General features: G+C 43.1%; 1 protein-coding gene across 2 annotated transcripts in view; it reads right to left on the reverse strand.

Moving 5' to 3' along the window:
* Nucleotides 1-18,675, reverse strand: part of LOC117355577 (mothers against decapentaplegic homolog 4-like) — a 110,095-nt gene that overhangs the window by 77,427 nt on the left and 13,993 nt on the right. For both annotated transcript variants that reach the window (XM_033934333.1, XM_033934337.1), the window contains exons 2-4: nt 16,568-16,875; nt 5,512-5,686; nt 261-290 (exon numbers count right to left, since the gene is read on the reverse strand). In XM_033934333.1, coding sequence (XP_033790224.1) covers nt 261-290; nt 5,512-5,686; nt 16,568-16,807 — 445 coding nt within the window. In that variant the 5' untranslated portion in view covers nt 16,808-16,875. The remainder of the gene's footprint in view (nt 1-260; nt 291-5,511; nt 5,687-16,567; nt 16,876-18,675) is intronic.

Consider the following 18,675-nt stretch of genomic DNA (forward strand, 5'->3'; position numbering starts at 1 on the left):
TTTTTTTGGGGAATAAAAGAAAAGACTTATGTACTTCTTTTGGTTTGAAATGTATTCCTTGTTTCCAATATAACATGAAATTATGATTATAGGGCAGACTGGATAGATCACTCAGGTCTTTATCTGAAGTCATTTACTATGTTACTATATTGTTAAGCGCTTAAGTGGAGAGGGCAACAACCCGATTTACTCAAGAGCTTTGTGAAGTGGGAGAGTGTAGTTTTAACCAAGTACAAATATAATAATGAAAAATAACTTACCAGAACTTTGCAGTGTCAATCCAGAAAGATCTGTAAGAAAAAAAGAAAGAAAAGATTTCTCACATCAGTAAAAAATGTGTCCAGTTTAATAAGCACTGTCTTGTATGTATAATTATCTAGTGTGTATTAGATACAATCTGTGACCTATCTATCAAAATAAAAATTCTAGCATTTCCCAGCAATTTCCCAGCATATTGGGAAATATCTGAAAATATAGCAAAATTACTCACACATAGCAGACATTCTCGAAGGACAATTTTCTTTCTGTTAGTCTGTAGGATTCCATTCTCTAGGTGTTCAATCCCACCCTGCAATCCGGGAGTTGCAGAAATCCAACACTTTTCGGAGCATATGCTCCACCCCCTTAGCCTGAGAGCTGGCAAACATACCAGTTAAGTCCCAAAGCCAATCAACATACCTGAATAAATCCATGACAAGGGGGTACAGGGGAAGATCCCCAACATCATAAGTAATTCTTTAACTGGTTTGCTCTGCAAATAATTTACAAGTGATAAACAGGCACAAAGGCAACTCAGAAAAAACATTGAGGAACAATGTAGAACTAACCTGCTGTGTGCAATGAGCACCCCAAAAAGGTCTTCGGTAATGCGTATATTCACAGAAAACGCTCCACAGGATCTGTCAACTGGCTAGAAAATCTTCAAGCCTGTAAGGAGAATCAGCAATGCAGAAAGAAGAAGGCTATTCCTAACAACTGAGTGTACACAGAGAGCGCGGGTCATATGGAATCCTACAGGGACTAACAGAAAGAAGATTATCGAAGGTATAAACCTAATTTTCCATTCCGTTACATCTCTTCCGGATTCCATACATTAGGTGACATACCAAAGCAATGGTAACATCTAGGGAGGGACAGAAGAGCCTACCCTCAACAGCAGCATTAGAATGAGAGGACCAAGTAGCCGCCATGCAAAGTTAATCAAGCGCAAAAAAAAGTCGAGATAACTACATCCGAAAAACCGCACTTCATCAAATGCAGAAAACTGGTGATGCTCTGGGTAGATCAAAATATGGAGGTAAGCTCTGTGAGATCCACGGACACCAGAAAATCTCCTGGAGAGACAACAGCTATCACTGTGTGCTCCGATTCCATGTGGAAAAGAGGAATCTGCAAGAAGCGGTTGACCGACTTTAGATCCAGAAAGGGTCTCCAATCATCCGAGCCTTTCTGTGGCACAATGACGTATAAGGAGTAGCTGCCTAAGCCCAATTCGTATTCTGGTTCCAGTGCCACTATGTCTAAGAGGCACTGCAGAGTATCGTGAACCCTGGACTCCATTCTGGTCGACTTACCGGAGACCAGAAACAAATCCGGAGGCAAGCAAAAGAGGTCTAACTTATGCCCCTCCCGAATAATGGCCAGCACCTATTGATCTGAAGAAAGTAAACTCCTGATAAAACTGAGAAGTTGGCCTTTAATATGAGGAAGCCATGACTGATCTCTAGCGTCATCATGGGCTTTTTAGGTGCAGCCACTGCATGGGAACCTGAGGACATCTGGAATTGGAACTGTTGTAACGGGCCATAGTCATGGGAATGTCTCTGTGAAGCAGAACCTGTGGATCCCTGACCTGTGGGAGGAACGAAGAGCGGTACGATCCCCTCCCGATGTCCGGTGAAACTTGTTCACAGGGAAAGACTAAGAGCGATGCTCAGCAACACCTGTGTAAAGGTCATCCAGACCTGTACCAACAAGCTGGCCCTTGAAAGGACATCCACTTATGGAGGCCCTTGAGGCAGCGTCCCCAGCCCAAAGAGAGATCCAAAGAGTCCGACGCACAGACACTGCACCAGCAAAGAATGTACTAAGAACTCTAATGAGATCATAAAGGGCATCCGGCATATAATCCACACTAACCATCACCAGCAGAGGACAAGCATACACCTCCACAGAGGATGCATCACGCAGGCCAGAATGAGAGGCACATTCCATAAAATAAGTGGCCAAAGCTGCTTGAAAATCTAAAGATGCCACTCTAACATAACATCCACCCTGTGATCCCAAGAGTTCATAAACCTCACTCCCCCATCACTAAGCGGGGCTGCACGCTGGATAACCTGCACCAAGGTGGAATCTACCTCAGGCTGTTCAAAAATCTGCTGAAAATCAGGATCCAGGGGGATAAAGCTTAGACGTAGCATTAGAAGGTCGGAAAGAGCTTTCTGGGGGTATCACATTGTTCTGAAAACAGACCAAGAAGCTGTGGATGGAATGGAAAAAAAAAAGGCGCAGGAGAATGGTCCATGATCAAAGCCCGAGAAGTGGAAGGTGGAGAGAAATCCAAATGGAGCTCTTTCAGAACAGCAGCAGTAAAAAAATAGATGAATAAAAGCCTGCTGAAAAATTTGCGACAGAAGGGTCATCACCCAAATCCGGACGCTCTCGACAGCTGAGGTGACCAATTCAAGCAAGCATTTTAAGAAAAAATAGGATAAGCATGTGGGTTCACTTCGAGGAAGTGCTTAAGGGGGGAGGGTCCTTAGAGTGGGTAGACTTGTTGGGCCGGTGGCCCTTTTCTGCCGTCATATTCTATATTTCTATTTCTATGTTTCTATCCGCCAGATCCAATATAGACACAGTGTCAGGAGACAGAAGAGTCATGATATCTGCATGGTAACTGCTGCAATCAAGGTCTGCCACAGCCAGACAAGAGGACTCCTGAACAGGAAGCTGCGCCACAGGCCCAACATACCCAGAAAGATTCAACGCACCCACCAGCTGTGTCAAACGAGTGGGGTCTGAAGAATATGCCTTTCAGAGAAGTCGAATAAAATCCGGTGAAAAGGCCACCCCACAATCATAAGTAGGGATCTTTTTTTGGCACAGTGCATGTACCTCAGAGTCCCCAGACTCTGAATATAGGCGTTTTGCTCCAGACACCAGGACAGCCTCTGGGCGAGATTTTCTGCCCAAGCCAGCTCCCCAGCCCAATAGTACTCTTGAGGAGGCAAAGTCCAAAACTCCCGCCTCATCCCCCTGCACGAAGTACATGGTCGCTGATCTGGTGCAATCAATGTCCACATTCAACAGATTAGGGGCTGGGGAGTCCATCCCAAATGATTTTTTAATCAAAATCGAGGGGTTTTGAAGCAGAAATAAAGCTTAGAAAAAAAGATTGTTTAAAATCCAAGATGGCCACCGTCAACGAATTTGCGCCATAAATAAACAAAACCCAAAAAATAAAAAATAGCAATTTAGGGTCTGGGGAGGTGGGGGACCTGAACCTTACCCTAAGAAACTGTGAAAAACAACCAACAACGAACCAGAAGCCACTCCCAAAGTTCCCATAGGAAATAATGGATGGTACTCACAGTTCTGCAGTGCCATACCTGTCAGCAATTTTAAACTGAATGGAGGAAAATAATTTTTCTGCCTCAGAAACTTCTCCAAATGACTAGAGTGGAAGCTGGCCAGACAAAGACTATGACCTCCGCCCTCACGGATCCTCGCAACGTGGTTGGGTGTAGGAAAGGCAGCTGTGCCTTGAAATCCAGTGGGTTTCACGCCAAACGCATACAGCCTGTGCCTGAAACCCATGACAAGGTCAATGGGCAAGCAAACTCCCAGGCGAATGGATCCCGAGTAGGAATGGTGACAAGGCTGGCTGGCTCCACAGGTGAAAAGGCAGGCTGGCTCCACAGATTCACCAAAGTTTCTCTGTGAAGCAGCAGTCTGGCACCGTGGGACTGCATCCTTTCCTCCGACAGGGGACTACTGGGAAGGGATCTCAAGGCACCGAAGCCACTGAGAAAATGAACTTTATGTGAAAAAAATAAGAAATAGCAGCAGAGCAACTGCAAAAGACATCTAAACAGATTGCTTGTAGAAATTGTAACTGGATATGTTTGCTATCTCTCAGGCTAATGGGGTGGCGCATGTGCTCAGAAAAAAAAGTGTTGGATTTCTGCAACTTCCAAATTGTGGGTTGGGACTAAATATCTAGTGTATGGAATCCAGAAGGGATGTAACAGAAACTAATATCACAGATGAGCGACATCTTTGATAACCTCAGTGCAGACACTACCTAACGTTTTGCAACTTTTAAGCCTTTGCCAAGCCTGCACCTTACATGTGCAAGTGACAGCCCTCCCTCTGGAGTCGTGCAGAACCACCAGTCTGATCCAAACATAGAAAAAAAGAACGCAACTCTAAGGGAAGGTAGGAGGGTATGCGAGAATACTAGTTCTGCTGTCCTCAGAGAACACCTGGTACAGATCGGTAATTCTGCTTTCTCCAAGGACAAGCAGGACTTAGGCATCTCTAGCTATCAGGCTCATAAAAAACAATCATCAATAGGATCCTGCAAGAAAAAGGTCAACCAACACCACCTGCAACAACACCACAAAAAAACCTTGTTGTGAAGGTGCAGCCTGGATCAAAAGCAAATGTGCCTAGGAGGGTAGAATTAGGTTCTAGACAAACAAATTCTGCAGGACTAGCTGATAAAAAAAAACCAGCTGTTGGCGTCGGGTGTATTGCTCAAGGCAGCAAGATAAGTGTGTGGACTGAAGACAACATCGCAGCTCTACAGATCTCCTTATGGAAGCTGATCTCAAGAGGGCTACCAACGCAGCTAGCTCTCACATTGTTAGCTGTGGCATGAGCAAAAGTGAAACAGATGCTGTCTGCTAGCTAATTGGAAATAATTAAAATGTATCCATGGCTGCCTCCATCCTGTTTGGATCAAAAGAAACAAAGAGCTGGGTAGACTGACTATGGTCTTTAGTCTGTTCCACATAGAAGGCTAAGGTTTGCTTGGGAAAAATGTTGGTAGGATGATCGACTAAGATGGAATTTCAACACCACCTTAGGAAAGAACTTAGGGTATATGCGAAGAACTATTCTGGGTGATTAGAGAACTGGATAGAAAGAGTGCGCTACATGTCGTGTATTTAGATTTGGGTTTCTGCTAAGTAATTGTGCCTTGGAGTGGCCACTGTTGAAAAACAGGAAACTGGACTAGATAGGTCATCTGTTTGACCCAATATGGCCAAACTTATGTTCTCATACTGATCCTATTCTATCCAACTCCTTGAATGTTATTTTGCTCCCAGAGGGAAGACAATCTCAGCCCCTTACATACACATCTTTCCAACTTCCATTGGGTTGGAAAGAAAGACACTAGAGACTGGGAGACAAACACAGAAATGTAAATAAGCTGATTATATATACAGAATACTACATTTTAGTTAGTTCTGTTTACTGCATGTCAGCAGACAGTGTGCTTACCAAGGCCAGGTGACACCACCCGCTCATAGTGATATGGATTTACGCACACACTGTCACACTTTAGATCAAAAGCAAACTGACAATATTTGACGTGCTTAAGCTCATTTTTGTGAAGATCAGGCCATCTCCAGAGTCGAGCATAGATCACATGTGGAAAACCTTTCCGTCCAGCCACCTACAATAAATAGAAAACAAATCAAGGCTAATTAAGAAAAGCAATTAACCAATTTAGTTGACTTTAAAACACTTGTCTCTAACAGTATTGCTCCCATTTCTCCTCCTGTAATGTATTCTAAATATAAAGAAAATAATAACAGTTTATATACTGCAGGACCGTGACGTTCTATGTAGTTTACAATGATTAAAAGATGTTAGACTGAGTAGAATTAACAAAGTTAAGGGTTAGTGATTAACTGTTCTGGAGATCAGTTGTTGTGGACTAAGATTGTATAGGTCAGTTACCTAGATACTTCAAGAACAGATATGTTTTTAGGTGTTTCCTAAATTCCCCAAGGTGTTTAGCTGTAACATGTTCTTAAAAGTAAGCATGATTACACAGACACAAGTACAGCTCTCCCAGAACTCAAAACTAAATTAAAATTCTGACTTACAAGTTCAAAATTCTCAGTTTAAAGCTCATAATCAGCTCTTGGAGAAGTGGCAAGGATTGTGTGTGTAGGGATAAGATCCCTGCCGCTATTATTAGTGTGCTATAGAGCTTGGTCAATACCATCAATAATGGTTAAGGAGATGTGTGAGCGATGGAATCCGTTACATCTTACTTGGTGAGGGAGAGTACAAACAATTAAAATGATGATTGCGCTGGTAATTTGCTATCAGATGAGTATGCTTCCTATCTGTTTTCAGATCTCTTTTTATTAAAAAAATAGAACTCTTTTGGATTTTGGGGGGCCCTGGTAAGACCCCTAGAATTGCCTTATCTTCATTACAAAAAAAAAAAAAAAAAAATTCAAATTAATGGTGGAATCAATTTTTCAAATTTTTTATAAGTATCATCAAGCATATATTCTTCATCAAGGTATGTACTGGGTTTTTCCAGAACTTTTAGAATATTTCACAGATTGGCTTGCTCTTGAAACAAATCTGATGGCTCCACTCCGACTTAATCACTTATTAAGTATTGGACTTCCAAGGGTCTCTAAAGATGATAGAATTTCTCAAGCTACTTGGAAGACTCTAAGATCTTTGGATGCTTATGTTGCCACTCCCGGTTAAGAAAACAAAATTTCAATATCTTTGGCTGAACTCTAAAATGATAGCAAATTCAAAAATCTTATGGAAAGACTGGATAAATGCCGGTATTAGAACACTAGATGATGTATGTCCCCAAAATAATCTATCTTTTACCCAAATACAACAAACATTTGACTTACCAAGAAATCAATACTTCAAATGGCTACAATTAAAACAAGTTTTCCTGACTGGAGATCATTAATAGGACAACATAGCCTCCAGTTCTTGTGTTTACAAGTGAACATCCAAGGTCACCAAGCTTCTAGTTGGTACAAGTTACTAGGTGAATACTCAACTAAAAAACATAAGACAGGTCTGTGAGTCATTTGGAGCTTGGAGACACAGTATAATACCTCATTAAAACAGTGGCTCCAGCTTTGGAACTCCCAAGCGCATAAGGACAAACGCCTTTTGATAATGACGGCATGACTCTACAAATAACTAGAAATTGGAAAATTTAACCTATCACATTGCTTCCATCTGGTGGGAAACGCTGTGTACATACTATACGTAGATATGAAAAAATTCTAGCAGAACATAAGGATGCTACCAAGAAATTTAAAAAAAACTAAGGGGTCCATTAGATGATTTTGTAACACACATTCAAGGTAACTGAAGTTGTTATAAATTAATCTATTTTACCAGATCTGTAAAGGGAGGGAAGGTGGATGGGAGGGATTATAAAAGATAGAAGGTTTATATTTGTTATATATATATATATATATAAAAAATAAAAAAATTTAAAAAGAAAAAAATACTATCCTGTGCTTCAGAATACAAATTTGCAGTCAAAGTCTCCAACACAGCAGGAACTTTGCTTTGTTTTTTTGCCAATGCTTACATTTGAGAAGGAAAATATCTGTGACCCACTTTGGCTGATGCATGATGTAGGCAATCATGATAAGGGCTCTTGGTCTGATTGACCCCAATCCCTTTGGAGCCTGAACTTGGAGAAAGTCTCCAAAATGATGTAAAAAGGTTCTTGTGGTTTTTCAAGCCATAACATCAGACACATGAAACATGATGGCAGATAAAGGCCAAATAGCCCATCCAGTCTGCCCATCAGCAGTAACCAATATCTCTTCCTCTAAGAGAGTCTGATTCCACAGAAAGAACTTTCCAATCTGCATCCAGCAGGTTGAAATCACCCAGCAACAGCAACTCTTTCTTCCCCAGCTTATGGATATCTGCAACAAGATCTTTATCTGATTGTTGCAATTGGGTCGAAGGTCTGTAGACAACATTCATGTAGATAGAAGGTCCATCTTCTCTTTTCAAAGTTATCCCTATCATTTCTTCCTTTCCCCAGGATCCTGCATCTCAGTTGCTTGGATATTGGTCTTTACTGCTCCACCTTTTTGACCATCTCTGTCCTTCCTAAAAACATGGGAATAACTGAACTATGTATCTGTGATTGCTACAATATCACAATCTGCCTCCAACATCAGGGCATGTTGATCATGATTTTGGTTGTCTGGACTACAAGCGTTTGTGATCATTGCTTTCCAGCGGCAATTTTAAATTTATGTAGTTTTTTTTGTTTAGTCTCACTTCCTGTTACTTTGCCAAGAAGTGTATTGCTAATATTGTTATTTGTATTGCTATCTTTACTACCGTCACCTTCTGTCCACTGTAAGTGCTCTGCATACATATGCCACCCCCACCTTCTAGTTTAAATGCTTAGAAACATTGTCTGAATTTCTCAGCAAGGATTCTCTGCCATTGTAAGATAAAGCCCATCATTGTAATATAGTCTCTTGTTTTTCCATGCATTTCCCCATCCTCTTATGTACCTAAAGCCTTGTTGACACCAGGTTCTAAGCCACCTATTGAAGATATCTGCATTTATTACTCTTTCCTCTCATATGTTGACAGTGCTTCCAAGAAAGCTACAGTCTTTCCCTCTCTCAGACCTGAAAAGCTTTTTATGCACAAGTGGGATATTGCTGACTAGGTCATTTATTCCCAAATGAACATCAGCTTTAGAATTCTTAGTTTCTTCCCTAATTAAAGACAGAATTTATTTGGTACTACTGGTAGCAGAGGATCCTGGGAGACATTTCACTATTTTAGGGACTGTTTTCTTCTTTCTGACTCTGTACAACGCTGGGTACATCTAGTAGCACTATAGAAATAATTAACACGCCGGAAACAAACAATAAGGTAAAGTCTCTATGGGCCAAAATACCAGGAACAAATAGAACAGACATGAAGATCGGCATCTACTACCAACCTCCAGGGCAGTCCGAAGAGACCGATAGAGAAATGACGGACGAGATTAAACACAATTGCAAGGGAGGCAACACAGTTATCATGGGCGACTTCAATTATCCAGGGATAGATTGGAACCTAGGCAACTCCGGCTGCAGTAGAGAGACCAAGTTCCTGGATGTTGTAGGTGATTGCTTCCTGGAACAACTTGTCATGGAAAATACGAGAGAAAATACAATTCTGGACTTAATTCTAAATGGACTACGAGGACCGGTACAAGGTATAGAAGTAGAATGGACACTGGGAAACAGTGATCACAACATGATCCACTTCAACCTAGACACAGAAACAAACAAACAAAAAAAAAACCAACAAAAAATGATCCAGAATGACTGCCATGGCACTGAACTTCGGGTTCCAAGAGGAAAAAGAAAAAGGAATCAGCATGGCTCACTGTCGCAGTGAAGGAAGCTATCAGAGACAAGACAACTTCGTTTAAGGAATGGAAAAGAACAAAAACGGACGAAAACAGGAAAAAGCACAAACATCAAAGCAAGTGCCATAAGGTGGTAAGAGGGGCCAAAAGCGACGAGGAAAAAATAGCCAAGGAGGCAAAAAATTTTACGCCGTTCTTTCGATATATTAAGGGGAAATGACCCGCGAAGGAAGCAGTGGGGCCGTTAAGATGACAATGGGATAAAGAGAGTACTAAAGGAGGACAAAGCCATCGCCGACAAACTGAACACATTTTTTGTGTCTGTATTTACCAAAGAGGATATATCCAATATACCAGAAGCCAACAGGCTATACACAGGAAGTGAAGATGGGAAACTGACAGGGTTGACTGTCAGTATAGAAGATGTATGCAGACAGACCGATAGGCTTAAAAACAATAAATCCCCGGGACCGGACGACATCCACCCAAGGGTAATCAAGGAACAGAAATGGGGTTATAGCTGAACTGCTTCTACTGATAGACAATCTGTCTTTCAAATCAGAAAAGATTCTGGAAGACTGGAAAATGGCGAATGTTACGCCAATCTTCAAGAAAGGTTTAAGGGAAGATCCTGGAAACTACAGATCAGTACTAGGAAAGATGGTAGAGGCACTGATAAAGGACCACATCATCGATCACCTTGACGGACACAAACTGATGAGGACCAGCCAACATGGCTTCAGCAAAGGAAGATCTTGCTTGACAAACTTACTGCACTTCAAGGGAGTAAATAGGCAGATAGACAAGGGTGACCCAGTCGACATTATATAGCTAGATTTTCAGAAGGCGTTCGACAAGGTCCTGCATGAACATCTACTTTAAAAACTTGCGAGCCACGGAATCGAGGGTGATATACTCATGTGTATTAAAAACTGGTTGGCAGAAAGGAAACAGAGTGGGGGTAAATGGACAATACTTGGACTGGAAAGGTGTCACGAGTGGAGTGCCGCAGGGTTCGGTGCTCGGGCCTGTGCTCTTCAAAATATTTATAAATGGCCTAGAAATTGGCATGACGAGTGAGGTGATTAAATTTGTGTACGATACAAAGTTATTCAGAGTAGTGAGGATACAGAAGGATTGCGAAGACCTACAACAAGAAAAACACACTCGAGGAATGGGCTGCGAAATGGCAAATGAGGTTCAACGGGTAACAAAAATCATATGCATGAATACAGGATGTCCAGTGCTATACTTGGAGAGAGTCCCCAGGAATGAGACTTGGGAGTACTTGTAGACAAGTCAATGAAACCGTCTGCGCAATGTGCGGTGGTGGTGAAAAAGGCTAACAGAATGCTAGGAATGATTAATAAGGGGATCAAACAGATCTGAAAAGGTTATCATGCCATTATACCAGGCCATGGTACACCCCCACCTGGAATACTGTGTCCAACACTGGTCACTGTACATGAAAAAGGACATAGTACTACTCGACAGGGTCCAGAAAAGAGTGACAAAAAATGGTTAAGGGACTGGAGGAGTTGCCGTACAATGAGAGGCTAGAGAACTGGGCCTCTTCTATCTTGAAAAGAGGAGACTGAGAGGGGACATGATAGAAACATTCAATATATTGAAGGGAATTGACTTGGTAGATAAAGACAGGTTGTTCACCCCCTTCAAAGTAGAGGGAATAGATTTTGTACAAATGTAAGGAAGTTCTTCTTCACCCAGAGTGGTAGAAATCTGGAATGCTCTTCCAGAGGCTGTTATAGGGGAAAGTACCCTTCAGGAATTCAAGAAAAGGTTGGTTAAGTTCCTGCTGGAACAGAACATACGCAGGTAATGCTAGACTCAAATAAGGCACTGGTCTTTGACCTAAGGGCCGCTGCGTGAGCGGACTGCTGGGCATGATGGACCACTGGTCTGACCCAGCAGCGGCAAATCTTATGTTCTTATGGTTAATGGAGATAGGCTTCAATCAAAGCCAAAGATGCCAGGAATTCCCATGGTGTGACCGCCACAATGACTGACCAGTCTCCATGTGGATCCATGGCACCTTCAAGGTTGCATTGACCGATGTTAGATCCAGAATCGACCTCAAGTCTTCGAGACTTTTTTGGGCTACTATGAAGTAGTTTGCCGCTTCATCCCTACAACTAGAGTATCTACCCAAGCCCAATTCTGTGTGTGTAACGGGCTCTTTGGCTTGAATGGCTAAAAACCTGTGCTTTAACTTTAGCCACCTTTTCTTGCCAATGAATCCACAAAGTGATCTGCCAGAGGGAAGTTGAATTCAAGACAGAACTGTCCAGTGAAGAGGCGCACTGTCCAGTGAAGAGGCGCAATTTCAATAAAATAATTCCAGAACACTTTTCAAAAAACCAAACATTTGAGATTGATTGATTTTATATATATGTATTTGGAATTGTTCACTGCATCAAAAGATATGCCAGATCCAAGGGTGAGCAAGGAGGTCAGACACTAACTGAGCTTTCTGGTCTGTGAGAATAGGCAAAAAAAAGAAGAGACAGGTGAAAAATGCCTACTCACCTGCCTGGATTAGCACTGGCCCAACCTTGGCCCAGACCTCTATCCAAAGATTTTTGTCATCTATAGCTGGAGTGGAGACTTCAGATGACTTGAAAGCAGCACTCAGAGAAGCCGCTCCGGCATTGTAGGAAACTTTGCTGAGTCCCGAACAATGCGAGATCCCTCTAAGACTGGGTTTCCTGGTCGCACCAATGGGATCATCACAGAGTTCTGACATGGAAGTATGGGCAGTGGCTGCCGATGGTGGTGGTATCCCATCGCTGTTAGGTGTTTTGACTCCACAAAATTCTCTTTTGGCATCCATTGAGAAGGTAATGAGTGGAAATTATCAAATGGGCCCTAGGGAGACTCCAGGTAGTATCACTGTAGAGCAAATGGGGTCAGATAGAATAACTGGCATGTATAAGAGATTTGAGCAGGATACTACCTCTTTAGGAAAAGTTTGTAGAGCTACTGAAAAATTGGAGTCAACATTTGGATAAAATTGATGATGGGTTGCATCTCCTACAAAACCAGGTTGAGAAACTCAAAAGCAATTGGATAAATATTCTGGGAGTCTACAGAAACTAGAAAAAGATCAGGAGAAAGTTCTGGATTATCAGAAAGAACTAATTAAAGATACATTATGGATACATCCAAAATTGGAGACAATTGAGAATTTCAATAGAAAATTAAATTTTGAGATTTATGAATTTTCCTAACACACCTCTCTTGTCTGACAAATATGGTAAAAAAATATTTTGGAGGAAATTTTACAGATTCCTAAGGATTCTATGCCACCTTTAACCAGGGCCTTTTATCTAACTTCTGGTTTGTTAAAGAAGGGAAAAGATGGAAAGAAGAATGAGACACCTAGCCTAGATCTGACAGGTTTTTGTTTTGTTTTTTTTAGAAAAAACTCAGTCTCTGATTATAGCTGCTAGGCTAACATTGACAGTGACTTTCGCCTTAGAACCAGATAGAAATTGGATTTTGAGAATGTATTTTTGATATAAAGATGTTACATTCTGTGGTTCAAATGTGTTGGTTTTCCCTGATTTGTCCAAGGTAACAGAGCAGATGTAAGACCTTTATGTGTCTGCATCAGCAGGTTGCGTCTTTGGGTGCTACTATTTCCTTCAATTTCCTTGTAAGTGTATTGTGAAATATCAAAGTCATACTTATGTTTTCTTAGAACCATCACATCTAAAAAAAAAAAATTTTTGAAAACTAGAATAGCCCCAATTCCAATAATTATTTCTTCTCCTTTAGGTTAGCTCATACTGGATTGACACACTCGCTTCATATAAATGCCAGATAATCTTCTCAAATCAAAAAAAAAGATAATAAAGGCTATCTCCATTATTCTTTTCCAATATTTTGCTCTCCATTATTGTGGACTTAGACAAGCATTAATATGTAATTATACTACAAAAAATGTTTTCATTGATGTAATTGTCTAACCCAGTGTTTTTCAACCGCTGTTCCGCGGCACACTAGTGTGCTGCGAGATGTTGCCTGGTGTGCCGTACGGTCAGGGCCGCCATCAGGGCAGTATCACCAGTCCTGCATTCAGGGGCCCGGAGCTGACAGGGGGCCCAGGCTCCCCCAGGGTCCTAGGCCACAGTCTAGGGAGAGGGGCGGTCCGCCCCACGTGGACAGGAGAGAGCTGGACGGGGGACCCGCGGAGTTCAATACATCTCGAGCCGCGAGGCTCGTCTTCTGTTCCTGCCTGCCCTGCAGCTAACATATAGCCGATCGCAAGCGTTCCCCGATGTCAGCGCTGACGTCGGAGGGAGGGCTTAAGCAAAGCCTGCCCTCTGACGTCAGCGCTGACGTCGGAGAATACTTCCGTTCGGCTATTTGTGCGCGGCAGGGCAGGCAGGAAGCAGAAGACAAGCCTCGCGGCTTGAGCTTCGTTTTGCTGAGAAAGTTGCAAAGATGGGCTGGGAGGCAAACACGGAACACAAAAGGGGGGAGGGAGTGCATTTTGGACACAAGGCATGGACTTGGGAGAGAGGAAGGGAGGGAAAGAGATGCTGAGGTGGGGGAGGGAATGCGTTTTTGGACACAGAAGGCATGGACTTGGGAGAGAGGAAGGGAGGGAAAGAGATGCTGAGGTGGGGGAGGGAATGCGTTTTTGGACACAGAAGAAATGGACTTGGGAGAGAGGAAGGGAGGGAAAGAGATGCTGAGGTGGGGGAGAGAAGGTAAAATTATGCAGCAGATGAATCCAGAGACCAATGGGAATAGCCCACATCTACCAGCAGGTGGAGATAGAGAAACTGATTAACAGGTGGTTATATTGGCTGGCAATCCTCCTGTCTCATTAGTATAGCTCCTTGCCCAAGCACACGTAACCAGCAATAGGCATCACATGTAAAAAACTTCTTCCCAGGAGAAAAGGCAAAGATATCGAATACAACCATCAACCACAACAAACCGCGTAAGTTGCATAAGACAAAACCGATAGACAACTACCAGAAAGGGAGGGGCTCTGGATTCATCTGCTGCTTCTAAAGGAAAGAAAATTAACAGGTAAGAACATAATTTTACCTTCCTTAGCAAAGCAGCAGATGAATCCAGAGACCAATGGGATGTAGCAAAGCAATTCTTAATTTGGGTGGGAAGCAAACGCCGCCTTCGCAACGACCGAAGCATCAAAAAACCCCTATCGCATGTGCCCGCACATCCATGCAGAGACGCGGAGAGAAGGTACTCTCGGAAGACCTGTTAGCCACGAGACAAATCTCCTCCAAGGCAAAAAACCTCTGGGCCGAGCCCAAGAAGCAGCCATCGCTCCAGCGGAATGGTCATGAAGTTCAATCGCCACCCGCTCCCCCTCCAGTAGGCAAGCATAAAGAATGTTCTCCTGGACCTAATGAGCGAAGTAGGCATCGGACACCGCCATACGCCTGAGGCGTCTCTTGAAGAATATCAAAAGGAGATATAAACACTAACAGACAAGGCAGGCTCTTGGTTCTTCTCTTTTTTTTTTTTCAACCTTCTGAGCCAAAGTGATAGCTGCAGCTGCCGCGACGCTACCGCCCGAGAAACTAATCCACGTTCGCGCTTCCGCGAGCGGGAACGGCTCGGACCTAAGTTAGAGGAGCCTCCACCAGCGCCAAGGAAAAAAAAAAAATGCGTGCTACTGGCCCGTGGCAAAAGCAAAGCTACTACAACCTCCAGCCACACACCCAGAGGGTCCCGAGGTACTGCCGCTTCCTGGGCCAAACATATCATGGAGGCCACCAGCACTTGAACACAGCTTCACCCCCGCGATAGCTCACAAGCTCCAGCGCGCCTCCAACCCAAAAGAAGCATACTCACATACAGAGGCTAGAGCCCATCAGTGCCGGTATATGCCGGTAAAAGCCGGTTGCTCAGTACCATGAGGCCCGAAGAACCCTTCATAAACTGTGGAGTCCTGATTTTTTTTTTTTTAATAACCATGGGAAGAAGAAAAAATAGGGACTCAATCAAACCCTCTATCAATGGAGGGAGGGTGAGGCAGGGACAAGGGGGGGGCCCAAGTATAACCTCTAAAGCCGGCACCGTTCAGCCAGACACCCCTGTCTCACTGAAGAGAAAATCTCAACAGGAGCAACTGAAATTTCCAGCCAGAATCCAGGAGCTATTGGAATAGCGACTTTCCCCTGCTGGGAGATAGAGCATACTAATGAGACAGGAGGATTGCCAGCCAATATAACCACCTGTTAATCAGTTTCTCTATCTCCACCTGCTGGTAGATGTGGGCTATTCCCATTGGTCTCTGGATTCATCTGCTGCTTTGCTAAGGAATGAGTGTTTGGACACAGAAGGCATGGACTTTGGAGAGAGGAAGGGAGGGAAAGAGATGGTTATGTACACGGGGAAAAGAAGAAAGGAGAATTTTTGGTCATAGGGAGGGAGTGAGGTACAGATAGTGGCATACCAGGGTGGGGGGGGGCGGTCTGCCCCACCCCGGGTTTACGTCCCAAGGGGGTGCACAGCTGGCCACCCTCCAGTGTTGTCCCTAGGCCGGCAAACTGCGGCTCTTTAGCCACTTGAGTGCCACCGCCGCCATCGGGAACAGGCCGGCGCCAAGTTCTCCCTGCTTTTCCCTGTGGGGCCGGCCAACTCTCGCCACTCGCGTCAATTCTGACATCGGAGAGGACGTTCTGGGCCAGCCAATCGCTGCCTGGCTGGCCTAGAACGTCCTCTCCGACGTTAGAATTGACGACGGGTGGCGAGAGTTGGTCGGCCCCGTGGGGAAGAGAAGCAGGGAGAACTTGGCGCTGGCCTGTTCCCGATGGCGGCGGTGGCACTCAAGTGAATTACTTTATATATAGTCAATATAGGCACAGAGTTAAATTTTTTAACATTTTCTAATGGTGGTGTGCCTCGTGATTTTTTTTCATGAAACAAGTGTGCCTTTGCCCAAAAAAGGTTGAAAAACACTGGTCTAACCTGTGTACTTTTTTTGGGAAATTTGCAAAATAAAAATAAAATGCCAGATCCAGTAAAGGCTGTTAGCTCTCAAAGTCGACTCTTGTAGGCCTTCTACCAAAGCTGATTAAAGTCTACAAGATAGTTCTCTTATGACCACTCTAGAAAGTAAAACAGCTGGCTTACTAAATTTATACCAACCTGAAGCCTGCCATCCAGTGTTCTTTGTATGGTCACACACTTGCTTGGATGAGCTCCATTAGTAGTTATAGCTGTAATCAGAGAATCCAATTCATCTTTCTTTTCCTTTAGCTTCTTTACTAAGCTTTCAATTGCACGTTTTGCAAAGGTTTCACTCTCTCCACCTTGTCGGTGACACATCAAACTGTGAACAATGCTCAGACAAGCATCATTACTTGTTGGTGTGTTGGTTATAGACATACTGTTAATTTGATCCAGCTTCGTCTATGGGCTGCTATTCTATTCTGCCATGCGATGAGGCACAGATTCTGTTATGAACAAAGTGACAAAGATTATTTAAAAAAAAAAAAAAAAAAATTATATTTATATATATATATATTTATGATTCATAACTGATTTAAAGCTAATATATATATTAGCTTTAAATCAGTTATGAATCATAAATCATATTAGGAGTGTATGGTACAGTAGTTAAGAGTACAGCTTCAGCTCTGAGGTTATAGGTTTAAATCCCATGCTGACCCTAAGCAAGACATTTAATCCCCTGTTGTCCCAGGTACATTAGGTAGAATGTGAGCCCACCAGGACAGGGAAAAATTGCTCAAGTACCTGAATGCAAACCACATGGAGGGGCATAATCAAAAAAACGTTTAAGTCCCCTTTTGGCCTAAGGTCTTAAACATTGAAAGTAGAAGCAGGGAAAAGGAGGTTTTTTTTGATAAATGGCCTGCCTCTACGTTCAGCTGTTAAAACGCCCAGACCACCACTACGTCTAAACTTATACCATATAATCAACCTAAAAAAAGCCTAAGACTCAAATGTCCAAAACAGGGGCTTTTAGGCAAAGGAGGAGCCAGTCCTTCGCCTAACAACTGGATTCTGTAACCGGCTTGGGCTCCCTCCTGCCCCGATCCTGTCGGGGAGTTCGGGGGTGGCCGGAGTAGGAGGGCTTGGGCTCCCTCCTGCCCTGATTGTTGTCCGGGGGGGGGGGGGGGGAGGGGAGAAGGGTGGATCACGGCAGGGGAGATGAGCCATCTCTCCTGCTGCGATTATTGCTGTAGGGGGTAGGCAGGTTGCTGGGGCCGCTGAGCTGATCGCAGCAGCCACGATCAGCTTAGTGGCCCCTTTTCGGCACTTATACCTGTTTTGACTTGGTTTAAGTCAAAACGTATAAATGCCGACTAGGCAACCTGCCTAAAGTTTTGGTTATATCTGCTGCACGCCTAGGTCTAGGCCGGCCCACCTCCCACCCATTCCCCTCCTCTAAAAACACCTCTTTTCTCTCTGTGCGTTTAGAGGCAGGGGAAAGGCCTAAGCTGGTTTTAGATATGTCTAAATCCAGCTTTGATTATGGGTACTTGGACGATCAGGCTTTTTGATCGTCCAAGTACCCATTTAGGCCACTTTTTAGACTTTTTTTTATTTTTATTATGAGCCCCTTAGCCTTTAAGTGGTATATAAATACTAGAAATAGAAAATGTTTTGGAATCACTACAAATCATAATTTGTAGATTAAAGCTGCAAAAATTTAACTTCCAAACAACTATACCTATCACATAAAATGTAATACTTTGTAATACTTTTTATGATTCAGATATTTTTCTTATGTCCCAGATCAAGCATGTATCGGGCTACAGAAGCTTTCATTCACGTTTCTCCATGGGAAAATTAGGTTCTTACCTTGATAATCTTTGTCTATAATTTAAAAAAACCCAAAAACAAAAATCTACCTGCCCCAGCCAGACAGCATGCTTAACCAATATTCTAAAGTATTAGTAAGAGCTCTTGTGCTAAAGAATTATAGCTCTAAGAGACTTGTATTTATAGAACAACTGCATTTAACAAACTCACCGTGATTACTTTTTTCAGTTTTGTTTTCTAAGAAAAGGAAATGTTTTCGAAAGCTCCTACTTAGCCTCTTCCAAAGTTCCAAATTTAGGTAAACGAACACCACAGAAACTTTTAGGGAACAGGCACACCCTGTCCAGTAACAAATGTGGAATACTCCTAAGCCACAGCCAGAGAGAACAAGATAAGCAACAGATCCAGGATAAGAAAATGCATAGCCTAGGAACAAAATCCCAGAGGAGTGCTAACTTTAGTTACAT

This window comes from Geotrypetes seraphini, chromosome 1 (genome assembly GCF_902459505.1).
Source record: "Geotrypetes seraphini chromosome 1, aGeoSer1.1, whole genome shotgun sequence".
Lineage (NCBI taxonomy): Eukaryota > Metazoa > Chordata > Amphibia > Gymnophiona > Dermophiidae > Geotrypetes > Geotrypetes seraphini.